The sequence below is a fragment of the Chrysochloris asiatica genome, unplaced genomic scaffold, assembly GCF_000296735.1.
Source record: "Chrysochloris asiatica unplaced genomic scaffold, ChrAsi1.0 scaffold00062, whole genome shotgun sequence".
In the NCBI taxonomy this organism is placed as follows: Eukaryota; Metazoa; Chordata; class Mammalia; order Afrosoricida; family Chrysochloridae; genus Chrysochloris; species Chrysochloris asiatica.
The window spans coordinates 5,639,175-5,660,873 of NW_006408580.1; the positions used below are offsets into that span (position 1 = coordinate 5,639,175).

The 21,699-nt window shown below is 40.4% G+C and overlaps 1 protein-coding gene across 1 annotated transcript in view; it reads left to right on the forward strand.

Annotated features, from left to right (window-relative positions):
- The window catches only part of EFHC2 (EF-hand domain (C-terminal) containing 2), a 259,272-nt gene that overhangs the window by 10,248 nt on the left and 227,325 nt on the right, over positions 1-21,699 (forward strand). The window contains exon 2 of the mRNA XM_006864292.1: positions 20,190-20,378. Coding sequence (XP_006864354.1) covers positions 20,190-20,378 — 189 coding nt within the window. The remainder of the gene's footprint in view (positions 1-20,189; positions 20,379-21,699) is intronic.

The window sequence follows — 21,699 nt, forward strand, 5'->3', positions numbered from 1 at the left end:
GAATTCTCTCAAGGTACTTGGTTATGGCTAAGAAGTGTTCATAACTTTGTTCCCTGTATGCTTTACTGTGTTCATGGATATATTGAGAGCAGATGTTTGTTTTCTGTTTTTTTCAAACTTTACTATTAATGCTGGTGTTAGATTATGTCTCATTGATGTTTTGATTTGTATGCTTCCTGGTGTGGTGCTGTAGGATAAGCAGTGGATTGCGAACCACAAAGTTGTCGATTCAAACCCACCACCCTATACAGGATCGCTATGCATCTGAACCAACTCAACCACACTTAACAACAACAACAATGGCCAGTGATCTCCAGCATTTCTTCAGCTTGCTAGCCACTTGTTCATCTCTTCTACCCATTTAAAAATTGGATCATGCGTCGCTTTGTTGAGATGTTGAGCTTTTCCATACATTTTACAAATCAGCCACTTATCTAATGTGTCACTGTCAACATTTTTTTCCTAGTGTGTGGTTTCTCTTTTTACTGTTTTGATGAAATCTTTTGATGTGCATGTAAGTGTTAAACTTTTATGCAGTCCCAGTCTTCTAGTTTGTCAACAGTTGTTTGTACATTTCAGTTATGTTCGATAGTTAGTGTATTTAGGCCATGAATCAGGGCCCCTAAATTTGCCCCTGTTTCTCCTTTGATGATATTTTTAGTTCTAGGTTTTACATTTATTTGTTTTGAGTTAGTTTTTGTATATGGGATGAGAGATGGGTCCTGTTTATTTTTCTACAAATGGATACTTAGTTTTGCCAGCACCATTTGTTAAAGAGACTATCTTCCCCAGTGGGAGGTGTCAGGAAACTCTTGCATAGAAATTGTATTTATAACATATGTATATTAGCATGATCAGTGACTTTTAGATGTAGTAATCCAATAATTACTGTTTCTTTTGAGTGTGGAATGATTGTTTTCTGTGGCTGTGTTAATTTGGGGGGCAGTTTTATTCCTCTATTGTTTCTGTGTTGGTTGATTAGGTGCTGTAGAGTCCGTTCTGACTCATAATGACCCTGTATAAGGTTTTTGAGGTTTTTGAGGTTGTAAATCTTTACAGGAGCAGAAGCCTCATCTTCCCCCTGCCCCCAGAACAGCTGGTAGTTTTGAACTACTGACTTTGAGGTTAGCAGCCCAACTCATAACCACTACGCTACCAGAGCACCTTGACGCCTGTTACTGTTACTGTTTCTGATTCTGTTTCTGTGTAGAATAGGCCAATGTAAAGAAACAGGAGATTAGTGATTGCCTACACCTGGGAGTGGGGTGCGGGGAGGAAATGGAGTGTGTTAATGGGTATGGGGTTTCTTTTTGAGCCAAAGGGAATATTTTAAAAATTAAATTATGGCGACAGTTGCACAACTCTGTAAATATACTCAAAACTATTAGATTGAGTATATTACATTTCAAGTGGATGAACTTTATGATATAAATTATCCCTCAATAAAGTTGTTAACTAAATAGTTGAAGAAAAGGGTGAGTGGTGGGGAGTTGTTGGACAGACAGAACACTAAGTGTCCACACAATCGGGCTGCGAACCTCATGGTCAGCAGTTTGAAACTACCAGCTGTTCCGCGGGAGAAAGATGAGGCTTTCTGCTCCCATAAAGATTTACAGCCTTGGAAACCCTGTCCAGGGTCACTATGAGTCGGAATCGATTCCACGGCACATAACAACAACAACATGCCAGATCATGGGATGGTTTTCATTTAAACTGTTCTGTTGCGTTGTTCTCAGTAACTTAAAATATCCTTGAAATCACATTATTTCAGACTGGGCCATTTCTTGAAGCTGCCATTCATACTTTGGCAATGATGTAATAGTCTATGACTATTCCTAAATGTTAATTTGGGATTCGGAAATTAGAATCACTTGTTGAAAGTGAGCCCTGGTAACACAGTGATTAAAACACTAGGCTGCTAACCTAAAGGTCTATGGTTCAAACCCACCAGCTTCTCTCTGGGACAAAGATGTACCGGTCTGCTTCAGGTTCTTCTGCGTCCTATAGATACGGTTGCTATGCAACTGAATCAACTCCAGCAGTGGGTTTGGTTTGGTTTGGTTACGCATTGAGGGATCAAACACTTGAATTGTGTATCTATGCCATTAGGATACTTTTGACTCTATCCAGGGCTTCAAACCAGTTCAGTCTAGTTTGATCTGCTGAGAATTTGCCTTTCCACGCCAGATACCAGGAATCATAACCTACATTTTTAACACGATTCCCCAGGAGATCCTTACAGATCTGTTAAAATGGAGATTCTGCTTCAGTATGTTGTTGTTGTTAAGTGCCGTCGAGTCGGTTCCAACCCATAGCGACCCTGTACAGGGTTTCCAAGGCTGTAATGCCTCATCATTCTCCCACAGAACAGCTGGTAGTTTCGAACTGCTGACCTCAAGGTTCGCAGCCCAATTCGTAACCACCACGCTACCAGAGCTCCTTCTGCTTCAGTGTATCTGGGTGGAAAGACAAATTCTCTGCAGGGGGTTGAACTGAAATGAACCATTTTGAAGCCTTGACTACAACAGACTAAAGGCAGCTTAAGCCAAATTATCTCACATCACAAGAACTTTAGAGAGGTCACAGTTTTAAGTTCCAGTAGTGGCTCATGAATGTCATAAAGGCTCTTTTTCGGTCTTCATTCTGTCAAGAATGTTGGCTTTCATCTGTAGATTTGTGACCTCATGTGTACAAGATGGCTACCTCATTCAGTTCCAGTAATCACAACTTCTCAGAACTGTGCTCAGGACAGGCAGGAAGGAGAGAGAAGGAAAAAGGCTCATCGTATATCAGAAAACAGAAGTGTTTCTCAGGAGCCTCCCAGTAGATTGCCCCTTTTATCTCATTAGCCAAATTTGAGTCACATGACTAGCCTTTGCTACAAGGGGTTCCAGGAAGTTTTCTTCTAATTTTGAAGGTGGGAATGGGAAAAGGGGGTTAATGATGGTTGTTAGGAGCCAACAAACTATCTGTCACAGCAGTCTTAGACTCAATATCTTAGTCTAGAGGCGGTCCTCAGCCATAGTGTACTTAAAAAACAACAACAACAACAAACATTTTAGTTTGCCTTTCTCTGGTAGCATAGAGGTTACACATCGGGCTGCTAATCTCAAGGACAGCAGTTCAAAACTACCAGCAGTTCTGTGGGAGAAAGATGAGACTTTCTGTTCCCATAAAAATTTACAACCTCGGAAACCCTATACAGGGTCGCTATGGGTTGGAACGGACTCTACAGCACTTAACAACAACAGCAACAATTATACAACTAACACATGAATAAATCATTATTATAAAAGACTCAAGGGTGCCCTGGTGCCGTAGTGGGTTCCACATGGAATTTACCAGCCACTCCTCAGTAGGAAAATGAGGCTTTCTGCTTCTGTAGAGATTTACAATCTCAGAAACCCTATACAGTGTTGCTATGAGTCAGAACCGAGTCAACAGCGCACAACAACAACAAAAAGACTCAAACAATCTCATTCTTTCTTAATCTTATTTTCCCTAATGTGACAGTTAAACTATTATGCACACTCTCTGTCCTTGGACTCTTCCATTCAATTTTTGGAGAATTGGTTCCCTTCCCTGACAGGATGCTCATGTTTCTTTCTCTTCTTATCCAGATGCTAATCTTTCCTGAAAACTTGCCTCTAATCTTTTCTTCCTCATTAAAGGCTACCTTGATATTTAGGCAGTAACCATCTCTCTATCTACGTAACTCTTACCATTCATTTTGCCCAGGTCACTCATTTACTGCTTTATTTCCCATGCTGCATTTTGTGTTCTCTTTATGTGGATTTCTGGCAGTCCTCAGATGAGAAACTGATTGATTGCTCTCTGGGCTGTTCTCCATGTTGAGCTCAGTGCCTTCTGTACACAAGGCAGGCCTTTTATAGGTGTTTTTCCTTTGCCTCTCTGTACTGGTTGTTGTTTCTAAGTGCTATTGTGTTGGTTCCAACTCAGAGTGACCCTGTATAGGGATTCCAAGGAGCAGCTGGTGAGCTTGAACTACCGATCTTGCGGTTCAAACTGACCTTGCAGTCCAGCGCATTAACCTTACAGTGCCATCACCAAGACATTAAAAAACTGGAGAGGAATAAACACAGCTGAGCAGAATCATCTCTGGAATTAGCTTCTCATTTATGTTTTGATACTGCTGTAATGGGACAAAATAATTCTTATTTTAGCAACAGTGATTATAAAGGAGGAATAAAGAAGTCATTTGCTTTTGTGGCTTAAATAGGTTATAAGTCTCTCCAGAATGTGTGGCTCATACAAAGCCACCAGGGCAGCATGAAGATGTCACTGTGCAGGGTGTGACTCAAAGCTTCTTTGGCCTGTTGTACAAGGCTAAGGGACATTTCTCTCTTGCTCGTCTGCATCCAGACCAGTCTCCCAACAACAGAATTCTAGCTAGCCTAAGACAGGCAGGCAGTCTGTGGCTTACAAACAAGATTGTGCCTAACTGTGTCTTTAAGTGGAATTTGTAGGTGTGTCAAAACAGGTGCATATAGTTTTTATAATGCGCCAGACTGCAAAGCTGTTTGAACTGCAAGGTCTTCAGTTCAAGCTCACCAGCTGCTCCTTGGAAATCCTATACAGGGTCACTATGGGTCCGAATCGACTGGTTGGCACTTGACAACAACAAATAAAGGTTAGCATTTGACTACTAACAGCAAGGTCATTAGTTCAAACCCACAAGTTCCTCCTCCAGAGACAGACAAGGCTTTCTGTTCCCCTAAAGATTTACAGTCTCAGAAACACTAAGGAGCAGTCCTGTTCTTCCCTATAAGGTCTCTACTAATCGGAATCGACTTGATGGCATTAGTTGGGTTTTAGTGCAAGAAGTACGCCTGGTTGTGCAATGGTTAAAGTACTCAACTACCAACCAAAAGGTCAGAGGTTCGAGCCAACCATACACTCCATGGAAGAAAGGTGGCAGTCTGCTTCTGTAAAGATTGTTGTTGTTGTTAAGTGCCGTTGAGTCAATTCCGACCCATAGCCACCCTGTATAGGATTTCCAAGGAACAGCTGGTGAGCTTGAACTGCCGACCTTGCAGTTCAAACGACTTTGCAGTCTGACGAATTAGCCCACAGCGCCATACCAGAACAGCCTTGGAAACCCACTGGGGGCAGTTCTTTTCTGTCACATGGGGTTGCTGAGTTAGAATCCACTTGACAGCAGTGAATTTGGTTTGTCAGTACTAGAAGGGAGTCCTAGTGGCGCAGTGCTTAAAAGTACTTGACTGCTAACCAGAAAGCAACTAGTGGATTTGAATTGCTGAGGAGTCCTGGTTGCACTGCTAACTGCAAGGTCAGCAGTTCAAATCCACCAGTTACTCTTTAGGACAATGATGAGGCTTTTTGCTCCTGTGAAGGTTTACAGTCTGGGAAACCTTATACAGACAGGGTCATTATGAGTTGAAACCAACTTCTCTAATCCGCACAGAACTACCACTACTAACACCTCCATCACTACTACCACCACCACCACTGCTAACCAGAAAGCTGGTGGTTCGAATCCACCAGTGGCTTCTTGGGAGCCTGATAAGGCAGTCAGACTGTGGCCTTCAATTTCTGTAAAGATTTACAGCCTTGGGAACCAGTTGGAGGGAGGCAGTTCCTCTCTACCCTGTTAGGTGTCTACGAGTCTCAGTGTACTGGAGGGCAGTGCGGTTTAGTTTGGTTAGTGTGAGAAAAGGCTTGAAGCCTTTTCAGTGATTTAAAGCTGCTTATGCAGTAAGTAAAGGTGATTATGATAAAGAGTTTGTTGGGGCTGGTTCCATTGTTTTAAAATTAGGGCAAATTTACATAACATTGAAGGGCTAGTAGGAATTGCCTTTAAGTCAGATATGCAAGGGACCTCAAAGTTGGTTTCAACCTCAGGGTCTGTGGTTCAAATTCACCAGCAGTTCCTTGGAGACTGCTTGTAGTGGATATGTAAAGAGATTTAGGACATTTCCTAGGGATTTTGTTTTGTTCTTACAGTTTCAGAAAGAGCAGAACCAAGTGTTGTGGGGGGAGGGATGATTCTCTAATGTAAAGCAAGTGGGAGGTGGGCATTTTCACTCACTCAGTAGCCAGACCCTAGTATGCCACATTTGACCTGGGAGTAAGTGCCCAGCTCAGCCAGTAGAAGACTAAACAAATTCTTTGCTTTTCTAACTGTGTTTGCCATCCCAAAGGAGACGTCACAACGGCTAGATTTTTTCAGGGAAGGGATTTGGGTGAATTCACATGGCTTAACCACAAGGCCGGCATTTTGAGCCCACACTTATCAGGCTGTTAACCTCAGGGTCAGCAGTTTGAAACTACCAGCTGTTCCGCGGGAGGAAGAGGAGGCTTTCTGCTCCCATAAAGATTTACAGCCTCGGAAACCCTGTACAGGGTCGCTATGAGTCGGAACCGACTCCATGGCACATAGCAACAACAACAACAGCAAGTTGCTTTGCGACAGAAAAGTGAGGCATTCTGCTCTGCAAACATTTAAAACCCCAGAAACCGTACACTGGTTTAGAGCCAGCTCGTTGACACTTGACAGCTATAATTTAGACTACCTTTTCTTCTTGACATTAATTTGGTAATTAAAAAATTCTGCCCTATCAAATTGAAACAGAGATGCTTGTTTAAAAAATATATATATATAGGACTAGTAGGATAAGTAAGGAGCTCTTGTAGCGTAGTGGTCATTAGTTGGGCTGCGAACTTCAAGGTCAGCAGTTCAAAACTATCAGCCATTCCTCAGGAGAAAGATGAGGCTTTCTGCTTCCGTAAAGACTTACAGCCTCAGAAACCCTACGCGAGGTCACTGTGGGTCAGAACCGATTCCACGGCATACCACCACCACCACGAGGATAAGTAAACAAATATTGCTACAATATTTATAGAGGGTCACTATGAGTCAGAACTGACTTGACAGCACTTAACAACATGATTTTGGGGTTAAGTGGTGGTGGTGTGCCATGGAGTTGCTCTAAGGTTTCTGAGGCTGTGAATCTTTATAAGAGCAGAAAGCCTCATCTTTCTTCCACAGAGCAACTGGTGGATTTGAACTGCGGATGTTGCAGTTAGCAGTCTAGCACATAATCCCAATGAAATACTCATAGGACAACCTTTGTGACCCTAGCAGAATGAGCAGAGGTACATTGTCGTATGGAAGGAAAAAAAAATTCTTGCGTAACTTTCCTGGCTTTGTTTTCTTTTTAACCAATGCACGTCTTCTGAAAACATCTTCCTCGTGAGTCCTATGATTGTCCTGTGTCCTTCAAGAAAATCAATCAAGATTACCCACTTGGAATCTCACAAAACAGTAGCCATAACTTTCTGAGCTGACCTCTATGCCTTGAATCTAACTGAATTTAACTCTTTTGCCTGGACTTTTTTTCTGAAGGCATCCTAATGAGACTAAGACAAGTGTTCTGTGAGAATCAGCCATTCACTGATCACAGAGACATCTTTAAACACATCTTATCTGAAAAAAAAAAAACTGTGTATACATAAAGTCTTGGTGTGGCGCTGTGGGTTAATGCGCCAGACTGCAAAGCCTTTTGAACTGCAAGGTCAGTGGTTCAAACTCACCAGCTGCTCCTCGGAAACCCTATACAGGGTCGCTATGGGTCGGAATCAACTTGACGGCACTTAACAACAACATATGTAAACTGGGACCCTAGTAGCAATACTTTTTGACTTATTTCCATATCTTTTCGGTTAGAGTTTGTATATTTGTTACCCAGCAGTGTTCATGGTTCTATTTAATATTATATAAAAGGTACCTGGTGGTGCAACAGCTAAGCACTGTACTGCTAACCAAAAGCTGGACTGTTTGAATCCACCCAACCATTTCATAGGACCTGACAGTCTGTTCCCATAAAGATTATAGCCTAGAAAACCCAATGGGACTCTTCTACTCTGTTTCACGGAGTCACTATGACACCTAACAGCAACAGCAGCTTGATGGTTCCTAATAGCAACAACAAAAGGCACCTGAATGGAACCTCTCCCAGTGACCAAGGAAAGTGAACCCCAAACTCCAAGTTAACTGTTAATTGAACTTTTCATGGAGATAATTGTAGTGAGATCCTGGACCCAGTTCCCCCCAATGATAGCATGTTGCACAACAATGTATAATGTAACAACCAGTGTAATGATTAAGTTTCTTTGTTAACGGGCTAGGCTATATTGTTAGGTGCCATTGTGTTGTTCCTTTCTTCCTAAAGCTATAAGATTCTTTGGTCATTTCCTTTCTGCTAGCCAAATTCCTTTAGCCAGTCTTTTAGGGTAGGTCTGCTAGCACAAAGTCTTTTTGTTTTTATTCATCTGAGAATGTCTTTATCTCTTCATCCTGAAGGATAGCTTTGCCAGATAGAGACTTCAGAGTTGACAGTTCTTTTCTTTCTGCGCTAACAAATGTTGTGCTGTTTCCTTCTGGCACCCATGGTTTTAGATGAGTAATCCTCTGACATTTGAATTGGTGTTTCTGTGTAGATGATGCATCCTTTCCCTCTGACTGCTTTCAAGACATTTTTTCTTTGTCTTTAGTTTCAAGAAGTTTCATTATGATGTTTCTTGGTGTGGTTTTTTTTTTTTTTGGAGCTTTTATCCAGTTGGGGGGCCACTCAAGTAGTAATCTGTAAAAGTGTGTCTTTTACCAAATCTGGCATGTTTTTCGCCAGTATTTCTTCAAATTCTCTTTCAACCTCACTCCTTTTCTCCTCTTCTTGCATCAGATGCTGCAGCAAATGTGCTATTATTGGAGTGCTGAAATTGGGTGTCAGGAGGTGCTTACTTCAGCCTATGTACTCCTGAGACACATACACATACAATCCCCCACCTACGTACACACACACTGCATGTAAGCTTCCTTCCCATGGTTTTACCTTCAGGTAGACTTTTTCTCTGTCATGTCTATAAGGAAGGTACGGAACCAAATCTCCTGGTTTCCATTTCCAGATGCATCACCAGTGTGCATATACTCACAACTGCTGTCAGCATTTCTATTCTAGTTTTGTCAGTAAGGACCTCTGGTTGTGTAGTGGTTATGAGTCAGGCTGCTACTCTCATGATCAGCAATTCTATACTACCAGCCGTTCCATGGAAAAAAGATGAGGCTTTCTGCTCCTATAAAAAACTACAGCCTCAGAAACCCTATACAGCGTCGCTATGAGTCGGAACCGACTCCACGGCATATAACCACCACCACCAGTTTTGCCAGTGGAGCAAGTTGCCTCTCTTTATAAATTCTATAGTTAAATCTCAAATAGATCCCTTAAGTCATTGAAGGTGATTCATTTATAGTAATATTTGTTTTGCTTAAAGTTTGAGAAGAGACTTTTCCCCTTAATATACAAGATGAGCCAAAAATTATCTGTGGCAAATCATTTGCAAATCAGCCATGACTCTGCCTGTGAAAAATCCTTGACAGACTTGGGTTTCACAAACTTTGTGAGAGATGGGTACAGAAACAACTCATGGAAGAGCATAAACAGAAGCGTTTGGCCGCCTTCAAACAAAATTTGGACTGCTTCTTGAAGGTAAGTAGACGTGAACTCATGTCTACTTACGTGAGCGTGAACAGCAGAGTATCGAATGGAAGCATCCTCAGTCGCTGACCAAGAAAAAGTTCAAAAGTCAACCATCTGCTAGAAAAGTGATGCTTACAGTTTTCTGTGATTTTCAAGGGCCAGTATTGGAACAGTGTCAGGAAAAAGGTTCAGCAATCAACAGTGAGATGCCCACTGAAAAGCTGAAGGCTAAACTTTGTATTAAATGCAGAGGACTGCTAAACAAGGGCCTTATGATCTTGCATGACAATGCACATCCCCACACCCCTGCCCACACTGTTGACACTTTGCAAAAACTTCATTTTGAGGTGTTAAAGCATCTTCCCTTTAGTCCTGATCTTGTTCTGTCAGACTTTCACCTCTCTGGTGCACTGAAAGCAGCCCTTCAAGAATGAAGATTCACCACTGATGAAGAAGTGAAGATAATGGTGCATCCGTGGCTCACAGCTCAGCCTAAAACATTTTTTTAATAAGGGAATATGAAAGCTTGTTGATACATGGACACAGTGTATTGAAAAACAGGAGATTGTTTGAAAAATGATGTATTTGCCTTTTCTAAGAGTTGATTCAATTAAATTCTACAGCCACAGCGCAGATACTTTTTGAATCACTCTTATATAAATAAATGTACCCTTTAGATTATGTAGTAATTTTATTCTGTTGAAGATGATAGCTTTTGGTCCTTAGGCGGCACAAACAGTTTGCACTCACTGTTTGTTCACCTAAAGTTTGATAGTTCAGAACTACTTAGCAGTACCACAAAGAAAAGATTTAGCAATCTACTTCTGTTAAGATTACAGCCAAGAAACACTATGGAGGACAGCAAATTCTGGCGAGGGTGTGGAGAGACTGGGACACTCCTACATTGCTGGTAGAGCTGTAAAATGGTTCAACCACTCTGGAAAACTCCTCTACTTGGTATATATCCATAAGAAATATGAGAAAATATGAATCAAAACACAAGTAGACATATGCACACCAATGCTCATTGCAGCACTATTCACGATAGCAAAAATATGGAGATAGCCTAAGTGCCCATCAGTGGAAGAATGGATAAACAAACTTAGGTATGTACACACAATGAACGGAATACTATGCTACCTTAAAGAATAATGATGAAGCTGCAAAGCATCTCATAACATGGATGAACCTTGAGGACATTATACTGAGTGAAATTAGTCACAAAAGGACAAATATTGCACAAGACAATTATTGTAAAAGCTTAAGAAAAAATTTTCCATACTAAAAGAAGAATTCTTTGATGGTTACCAGAAGTAGGAGGGAGGGGACAGTAAGGCACAGGTTAGGGGGTAGACACATCATAGCTCAGGTGATGGGGAGGGCAATATACAAGGAGGGGAAAAGCAACACAAAACAAGGAAGATAGGGGAAGACAAGGAGGTATGCATGGACTAAGTAGGATAGAGTAAATAGTGATATATATTTAACCTTGGAACAACAGGGCTCTGCTACAGAGATCAAGACATAGTCTGAATGGGTAAAGGAAGGGAAATAATGTTAAGGTACTTGACTGTCTTCTGGATATTAGTTTCCCCTGCCTATGATTGTAAAATAAACATTTAACTGGGATAGAAAGGAATATTGAGAACTATGATTACGGAAAGCTTGTAAGCCCATCTTTAGCCTATTACTAATTGGATTTGCAAAAAGGGGTACTAGAATTTACCCAGGGAAATAGACTTCTTGTTAAGCCTTTGTGGAGTATGGGGCCTTAGGTGGAATCCTAAGTCCCACCCAGAAGCTTCTGAGGTGGGACATTCCCACCTGAAAGGACGTACAGTCCAACCCAGAGCGGCTAGAGAAATAGAAGATATTTCGTGAAAGAAAGATGAGCAGGGAAAAAAAAAAAAAGAAAGAAAAGAAATAAGAAACAGACGGTTTGGCTGTTACTGTATCAAGCAAGCTGTTTTCCTGGGAGCCAATCAAGGCAAGAAAAGTCAGCCCATCAGGGTAAACCCCCTTCCAATACTGAAACTCAAAAGGAACACATGAATAGATTTGCAAGCTCGCTGGTGACTGCCCTGGTCTACTTGTGAGTGGAAATGCAACAATGAAGACATGGACTGAGTTTGGCTGTGTTCCATAGATACCCGTTGACCTCGAGATGAGAGTGAGAAGAGGAAGGTCTTGCTGGTCTGAAGTTTAGGGAGACTTGTGAACTCCCAAGCCCATGGACACAGACTAACCACTGGCATCTAAGAGTGAGAATGAAGGGGCCACCTGGTTGGAAGTGGGAGGAAGTGTTCAAGAGCACCCAAACTTGTAGATGGTATGCATTTGACCTAGTCTGGATGACTTTCTGGTTAGAACTTGACCAGAGGAAGATAAAGAAGTTTGATACAGGTAGCAAGCATAAATTGCTACAATTTTATGAACTGGACCTTTGTTTATGAATGTAGTTGCTCAAACTTCCAACTGAAAGGGAAGGATTCTTCATATCAAGGATCAAGCCTGTCCACTCAGTACACAGATTTTATGTTGTTGTTGTTGTTGTTATGTGCCGTGGAGTCAGTTCTGACTCATAGTGACCCTGCACAGGATTTCCAAGGCTGTTAATCTTTACGAGAGCAGAACGCCTCATCTTTCTCCCGCGGAGCAGCTGGTAGTTTCGAACTGCTGATCTTGTGGTTCGCAGCCCGATACATAGCCACTACGCTATAGGGATGGAAAACTTAGACATTGGCTACCAAAAATGGGGTTCTGTAAAGGTACAAAGTGGCTGCCTTTCAAGCTTTCAAGAGTGTGCATAGTTTCAGAATGAGGGGGGTAAGGTAGAATCCCCACTGAGTAGTTTTCCTCTTGTCTAGATGGGTCTGGTAAAAGGGGATGGGGGAAGTTGGGGATAGGATTCTTTTGATTCAATAGTAATAGTTATCATGACTAATTATGATCATTACAAGTGTAAATGTAGAAGATGTGAAACAAAAAAGGGTAGTAGTTAATCTTACATTCAAAGAACTGAGGACCCTAGGACCTCAAGAGGGAAGAGCATGAGTAGAGCATGGGATCCTAGCCAAAAAAGCAGCAAAAGCAGAGAGAGAAGCAGAAGCTATGGCATAGAGAGACAGAGTAGCTGAGGACTCTAGACCCATGGAATGAGAAAGGCTGTGTGCCTGCCAACAGGAGGCTGGCTTGCAAAATGGGCTCTTTGGACATTTAAATGAATCTATATTTTCTGTGTATTTTATATACATCAAAAAAGAAGGGGGAATAGTAAATACTGTTAACGGATGGTGCATGGAGGGGATTGTAGTCATTGCAATGAAACAAGATATGATCTGTTAAGTATAAAACTAATGATCTGCCTGTCAACTGTCACTCATTCACAATAAAAGCTTTAAAAAAAAAACAAAAAACTTGGAACTGAAATGATCCCAGGAAGCCATCATTAAACTCAGCAACAGTTAACTCAGTTACTAAAGTCTGTTTGCCTCGAGCATAATGCTCTTATTAACAAATTGTTTACATACATATAAGCTGTCACCAATTAATCTATAGCATAAATGATGAAATAATGTTGATAGAGATAGAATAGTTGTACAGTGTGAAGCATGTAACCAATGCTATTGAATTGTTCATGTAGACATTGTCAATGTTTGAATATTGACACCAAAAATTAACAAAATATCAAATTTAAATAAACAACAGCCACAACAAAACACATGGCGTCACCATGAGTTGGAACCTACTCAAAAGCAACTAATAACAAAAGATAGATTTTAGAGACAGAATGTGTTAGTTTGTGATGTTTTCTTCTGCAATAATGGAATACATGACCAATAGATGCATGAATACCAGGGGCTTATTTTTCTCACTGAACAGGAAATCTGGGGGGAGGTGGCCACTGGAATCTTTTTAGCGGCTGAACTGTGTCTCAGCCAGTATCTTTGTAGTCCTCCCACCTTCTGTCCCATGGTCCCAAGATGGCCACCACAGCTTTGGGCATCATGTGTACCTCTCAAAGCAACAAGAGGTGAGCAAGGACAGTGGCACCTACATGTGTTCCTTTACTCCAGAGAGCAAAAGCCCTTTCTAGAATCCTAAAACAGACTTTAAAAAAGAATATTGAAGAAACAAGTGTAGTGTTTTCTGGCCTCCAAATAGAGACCATCAAGGGAGAAGGGAATTTGTGCTTGAATCTCTCTGCAACAATGGGGGAAGTCTTTATAATGCTCATTATTGATTGAGGCTTTGAGTTGAGTTTCTTAGAGGGAAAAGAAACCATAGTCTTCTGAGGAAGGAGCCTAACATCCCTCTAGATCTGACTGATTGAAATTTTGTTTCTCACTCTACTGATTTAAATGCATTCCTAAATATATAAAATTGATCTTATTGTTACATTGAGTTGATGGCTAAAAATCATGAGCACAACACTAACAAATTAGGTTGGAAAGAGGAAAATTAGCTTTAAAATATTTGATTGAGGGTTTTATTTTTGACAAAAGATTTTTTATTTGTACACTGGGGTTACTTTTTGGTGATTTAACTTTATATTAATAAGTAATGATAGCTTTCATGCTCATGTAGTCTTGAGCTCTAAGATCCTGCTGTACCTGGGGCAATTTTATTATTTTCTTTGAAAGGTCACGCTATCTGCTGAATGACTTCTTCTCTATAACAATACAGAAAAGAAGCAAAGAGAAAATGAATTTCTAAAATAAATCTGACATGAAAGGAGGTTAAAAAACACACAACAAAACAGCCCATAAAAATATTCATGGAACAGAAGCAAACTAGTGTAAAACCTGATCAGGCTAAGAATGCTAGTTATATAAAATTTTGTTTTGTATTGCATTTACCAGGAGCTCTGGTAGCGTAGTGGTTACGAGTCAGGCTGCCAACCTCAAGGTCAGCAGTTTGAAACTACCAGCGGTTCCACGGGAGAAAGACGAGGCTTTCTGCTCCCGTAAAGATTTACAGCCTCGGAAACTCTGTGCAGGGTCACTATGAGTCAGAACTGACAGCACGGTACTTAACAACAACAACATTCTATTTACCATTAACCTCAAAGTGTGGTTCGAAAAAATAAGTGTCACTATACAGGGTCGCTATGAGTTGGAATCGACTTGATGGCACTTAACAACAACAACAGTATACACAAGGGGTGGTGTGTGTTTATCTGCAATATTGGGAGTCTAGAAACTTCTATAGGAACTTGACCTTACTAGAGTATCTAAGGTTCAGTTGCTTGCATGTTTTGGCTTTGTTTTTATTTCATTTTTCCTCTTGAAAATGAAATTGTGAAATTTTCAATTTGATTGTATTTTGATAAAAGTATCAGTGTGAAATGGTTTGGGGAAACAAACAAATTTGTACTTCTCTCAAAGATGGTTTGAGGATCATTGTCCAGTAGGATATCCCTTCCCATTCCCATTGTCTTCCTGTTCATGCATCGCTTTTTCACTTTGCTGCGTCGCTGCTTTCCCAGTCTGCCTGCCTCCTACCTTGCATTCAAATCCATTGTTTTCTTTTTAACATCAGGTGCAAAGATGTGAGTTAATTTTACTCCTTCATTCCTGGCACATTATCATCATTGATCTGTGTAAGGTCTGTCTCTTATTTTGTGTATTTTTAGTCCTCATCATTCCTGATCCCTAAGCCCATTCCCACACTAATAGTGGATATAACTCTATAAAAATATTTGATCAGATATAGAAAATTAAGTTCTAACTCCTATAAAATATTCATTATATATTAATTATAAAAATGTTCTATGCAGTCTACCTGCGGAAGAGAAAGTTTTAGCTCTCAGACTGGTTACTAAGGGAATAATACTTGCTCCTTTTTTTTTTTTTTTTACTGGAGCGCTATCTAACACAGCTCTCTCTAAAAGTCAATATCAAATGCTTCCCCTTGAGAAGTTCATAAATGTTAACAGGCAGGCACAGTCACAGATATTCTCTCACTTAGTCCTAACCACTGTCCCATGAGGCAGATATTATTCTTCTCACTTTAGAGATGGCAAAGCCAGAGGCCTTTAGAAATGGCCTAGAGTCACATGGGCCAGAAGTGACAAAGCTGGGATGTGAATGTCAGGTTGCTGATGCCAGATTTCCTGCTCTATTCTTTATGATGTCACATTTATACCATACTCCCTGGTTCTTTTCTGGATTTCCCAGGGTCCCATTGTTTAATCAGTGGACTTAAGGGTGACTAAACCAGGCAATATATACAAGTAAATAGTCAAAATGTGAGTTTTGATTTTAAGTACCTTACACAGAGATATCAAAGAACTGTATAGTTTCACCACATATTTAGATCCCTATGACTTTGGGAAATCATGTTGCCAATTCAGGGGTCAGGTCTCAAACCTTATCTCATTTGAGACACTGATATCCCTTTTCTTCAGAAGCTTTCTTGACATGTTGTTGTTAGGTGCCATCGAGTCGGTACCGACCCATAGCGACCTGGCCAACCTGGGCCAACCTCACTACTGTTGCCATGCTTGAGTCCTCCATATCGTTGGGGGGGTCTTCCTCTTTTTCTCTGACCCTCCACCTTACCAAACATGATATCCTTCTCCAGCGACTGTTCCCTCCTGACAATATGTCCGAAGTATGAGAGTTGAAGTTTGGCCATCCTGGCCTCCAAGGAGCACTCTGGCTGCACTTCTTCCAACACAGATCTGTTGGTTCTTTTGGCAGCCCATGGCACTTTCAATATTCTCCTCCAACACCATAACTCAAAGGCATCAATTCTTCTACGATTTTCCTTATTTACTGTCCAGCTTTTGCATACATATAACATAGCTTCCGTGATATGTTTTCTTCCTGTGTTACCAGCTACTTCTTTTCAATCTCCTTTGCTAGTTCTACCCCATTTCCCTGAACTAACATTGGGATTTCTTAGGGCTCGGTTTTGGATTTCTTTTCTGTACTATTGTCAATTCAATCCAACATTATAATTTTAACTACTATTTGTCTATGTGAGATATATACATTTGGATATCTCACATTTTTATATCTGGCCCTAACCTTTCCCTTAAACTTCAGATTCATATATATATACCTTATTCAACATCTCTACCAGTGTGTCTGGTTGGTATCTGAAACTTAACATGTCTAAAATAGAATTCTGGATTTCTGTGCCTGCCTCTTACTCTCAAAACCCTCATACAGTTTCTCTCCCAATGTTCTCTACTTCAGTACACGGCAGCTCCATCTGTCCAGTTGCTTAGGCCAAAATATTTAGAGTCATTACAATGTGTCTCTTTTTTCAAACCCTGCATATCCACATCTCATCTATCAGTAAGTCCTTTTTGTTTCACCTTTGAAACATATACAGAATCTGATCACTAGCACCATCTTCCTGTCCCCCCACCCCCTTGCCCCCCAATTAAGACTGTCATCACATTTCTTGCCTGGATGACTTGCAGTTTACCCAGTTCTTTGTATCACTGCCAGAGTGATTCTTTATCTTCTGTTTTTTTAATAGTAAAAGTAGACACAGCAAAACAAATGCCAACTCAGCAATTTCTACATGTATAATTCAGTGACATTGATTACATTCGTCAACTTGTGCAACCATGCTTGCTGTTCTTCACGAAATCATTTCATCAATATTAGCATAAACTCACTGTCCCCTAAGTGAAATGAAAATTCACCCTTTTCCCCTCCCTCCCACCCTTGTTGTTGTTAAGTGTCGTTGAGTCGGTTCCCACCCATAGCGACCCTGTATAGGATTTCCAAGGAGCAGCTGATGAGCTTGAACTGCCAACCCTGCAGTTCAACCGACTTTGTAGTCTTGCGCATTAACCCACAGTGCCACACCAGGCATCCTCCCAACCTTGGTAACCACTAATAATTTTGATTTCTATATTTGTTTGGAGTCCTGGTATAACATACCTGTGGGATAAAGCAGTAGATCACAAGGTCAGCTTGAACCACAAGGTCAGTGGTTCGAACTCACCAGCCTCTCCTTGGAAGCCCATACAGGGTCACTGTGAGTCGGTAACGACTTGACAACACTTAACAACAACAACAATATATTTGTTTGGAGTCCTCGTGTGGCACTGTAGGATAAGCGCTGGACTCCTAACCGCAAGGTCAGCAGTTCAAACCCACCAGCCACTCCTCAGAAACCCTTTACAAGATTGCTGTGTTAGAACCAACTCAGCGGCACTTAAAACAACAAGAACCGTACAGATTTGTGTAAGGAGACTTGGTGATGCAGTGGTGAAAGCACTTGACTGCTAACCTAAATGTCGACAGTTAGAACCTCAGGAGAAAGATGTGGTAGTTTGCTTCCTTAAAGACTTACAGCCTCAGAAACTCTCTGGAGCACTCCTCGTTCCTATAAGGAGTCAGAATGGACTATGAGTCAGAATGGACTAGACTGTGAGTTTGTTTTTGGTTATATGCTTGTTTATTTCATACAAATGATCTATTACAGTGCTTGTCCTTTGGTAACGTATTTCGCTCAGCATGATGTTTTCAAGGTCCATCCATGTTGTGGCATATAGCGGAACTTTGTTTCTCTTCAACAGCTGAGTAATATGCCATTGTGTGCATATAGCACATGTCCTGTATCCCGTTCATCTGTTGATGGGCATTTTGACTGTTTCCATGTGACTGCTGTGAAAGTGCTACTTCAATGTCAAAGCAATTCTTTACATCCTAGCTCAAAACAAAATCCAAAGAGTTGTAAGCCTCGAGGTGTGGCGCTGTGGATCAGCATGGGACTACGAACCACGTGGTCAGTGGTTCAAACCCACCAGCTGCTCCTCGGAAACCCTATACAGGGTTGCTATGAGTCAGCATCGACTCAGTGACACTTAACAACAACAACAACAGGGTTCAATTTCACCAGCCACTCCTTGGAAACCCTACACAGGGTGGCTATGAGTTGGATGAAACCCTGTAAAGGGTCGCCATTAGTTGCATCTGACTCGACAACACTTAATAACCTCATATCTCTCCTAACCTCATATCTCAAATTAGGATGCTCTGGCATTGTAGGATAAGCACTGGACTGCTGAAATATGATTGAAGGCCTGGTGTGGGTACCCTCTTTCTGAGTTCATGTTTCTGTCTCCCTTTGCAGAGACAATCAAATAGCAGAAAAGACACATCAACTATGCTCACTTTATAAAATGGATGTTTAAGATTATGTGGATCAATAAGGACAAAACCCTCAAAAAAAGTTGAGCAAGAAAGAAAAAAGATAATTCCATACATATAAAGTTTCATGCATCCCTGAAAATGATAAGCAGAAAATTCAAAATGATGACTACTTCTCAAGGGGGAGGCAGGGGCCGTGAAGTTAGAGAGTGGATACACAGTGCTTCAATTGTATCTGAAATGTTTTCTTTTTCATGTGGCATTATGGATGTTGGTTAATATGCAATGCTATGATATAATATATTGATGGTGGTGGTGGTGTGCCATGGAGTCGGTTCTAACTCATAGGACACTGTATAGGGTTCCCGAGGCTGTAAATCTTTACAGGAGCAGAAAACCTCATCTTTCCCCCGAAGAGACACTGTTAGATTCGAACTACTGACCTTGCGTTTAGCAGCCCAGCTCATAATCCACTTCGCTTCCAGGGCTCCTTATGATATAATATATAGGTGTATGCTATATTGTTGGACTTCCAGAGTGGCGCTGTAGGCTTGACTGCTAACCATAAGGTTGGCTCTTCAAATCCACTAGCTGCTCCTCGGAAACACAGGGTCGCTTTGAATGGAAACAGACTCCACTGCACTTAACAACTAACAACAACACAAATATTTATGTAACATGTAAATAATCTTGTACATAACTCCCTATACACAGGTGCAAGAGATTTTTAGAAGTGGAATTGCTAAGTCACGGGTCAAGAAAAACTCTACAGTGTATATCTTGCAGTGCATGAGAGTTGATGTGGGCTTATGTTCTCTACAGCCCTTTGTGTTATTTTTTGTACATTTCCCACACTTTCCAAATCACCAGAAAAGGCAGGACGGGAGTAAGGAAGGGGGGGGCAAGGTTTTACAGTTATGAGGAGAACGTCAGATATGAGGAATTTCCTATTGTTACATTTATTTTAATGAGGAAATGATTTTATTCTCTGTTTTGGTGAAAATAATGTTTAGACTTCTGTGGAAAAACTGTTACATTTTTTGCTGTGAAGTAGAGGATTTTTTTTTTTTTTTCTTCCTTTCTGTGTGTATTCTTGGCACACAGCTTGCTAATGTTCTAAATGTTCACTTGCAGTAATAGTTATTTTTAAATGTTTCAAATAGCATGATGTATTGGGTTTATTCTTACTGCTTTTCAAAGTTTTGTATTTGTTAAGATGAATTCAGTTTAAAATATGACACAGCTTTATGTATAAAGATTGATGATAATTTATTTGCCACTTTCTATTTATTTGCTATTTATCTTTGTGGTGCTGAAAGTTTAGCACTTTGACTACTAACCACAAGTTCGATGGTTCAAGCCCACCAATGGCTCCTTAGCAACCGTATACAGGGTCACTATGGATTGGAACTGACTCAACAGTACTTAACAACAACATTTATTTTAAAGTGGGAAAAATAAGTGATAGGGATATGTGTTTACATTTTAAAACAAAGAAGAAAAGTCATAAAGAGTAACTTTGACCATTTTGTGTTATCTTTTGTGTTCACAGGTGGGAAAGGAGAAGTTCCACAAATCTCAGCATTGGGGTTTTTGCAACAAAGTTATGATGTTGGTGAGCGATGAGAAACCTGGAATAGGTGGAGAGCTGCTCTTGGGGCAAAAGCCGAGGGCTAAATATAGTATATATCCTAAAGGAACAGAATCTGATGCACCATCATGGGTAGTTTTTGACAAACAGGTAAGTCACATGACATTGAGAGAAATGCAATCTTAAATTTTTACATGTACTAAAGATAAAATAGATTTGAGAAACTAGGAGGTCTTGATGTAAATGTCAAGGCTGGTTCTTCTGAAATGATTAATTTAAGAACAAAATACCTTAAACAAAGAAAAAAAAAAAGATCTCGGTTACATTATTTCTGACCAGACATGTTGATTGAAAGACATCCAGTGTTCATCTTGGCTAATGCCTTTCTCTCCTCTCCTTCCCTGGACTCTCCCTTTTTTGCGGACACTGAGGGTACTTCATAGACATTGGTCAGACTGTCACTGTCATTTAGTGAGTTGCCATTAATTACATAATTTTACTTAACTCTAAAGGAGCTCTGGTAGCGTAGTGGTTATGAATCGGGCTGCGAACCTCAGGGTCAGCAGTTCGAAACTACCAACTGTTCCACAGGAGAAAGATGAAGCTTTCTGCTCTTGTAAAGATTTACAGCCTTGGAAACCCTGTACAGGGTCACTATGAGTCGGCACATAACAACAACAACAAAATATGGCATTAAGTAAGAACAAAAGATACTTCATTTTTTTCCCTTCATACTAACTATGGCTCTTCATCCCTGTTTACCAAAGGGTGCAATGTAAGAATTATAGAAATGAAGGGAAGAAAGTGCTGTTATTAGACAAGCTTTGACCTTTTTTAATGAATATGTCTATACACATAACACACACATAGAACTTGAAAAGGTCATTCATTTGAATATCTTAAAAAGGGACTAAGATCAAAGGGAAAAAGTCCAAGATGACAAGTTATTTCCCTTAAGCCAGCTATACAGATATGCTGTGTTTATCAGAAAGCCTTATAATCGCCGTCACATGTTTAGTCTCTAAAAATGACCCGTGTTATTAGATTATTTTAGAAGCCATGATAAAATAATAATTCAGGACTGGATAGATCCAAAATTTAAACCTTTGTCATTCAATATTAAATTTACCCAGTGGGCTTTATCAGCCTTAACAGGAATTGTTTGGCAGTGCTTTGTTTACATTTTATACATTTTGCTACTCTCTGTCTCTTGACTGGTGCATTGAATCCATTTGTATTCTGTGTAATTATTGATAGGTATCAGTTGATGGCTGTCATTTTGCTGTGTGTATTATTGTGATGCTGCTGGGTTCTTTGTTCCACATTATTTTCTGCACTGAGTTCATTTTGTTTGTGGGTTTTCTTTTCATTTCTATTGTGTAAATGTCACTAAATCTTTCTGATTTTCCTCTTTTTTATTTTGATGTAAAAGTTTATTCATTTTCTTTGAGGTTATCCTGTAATTGATTAA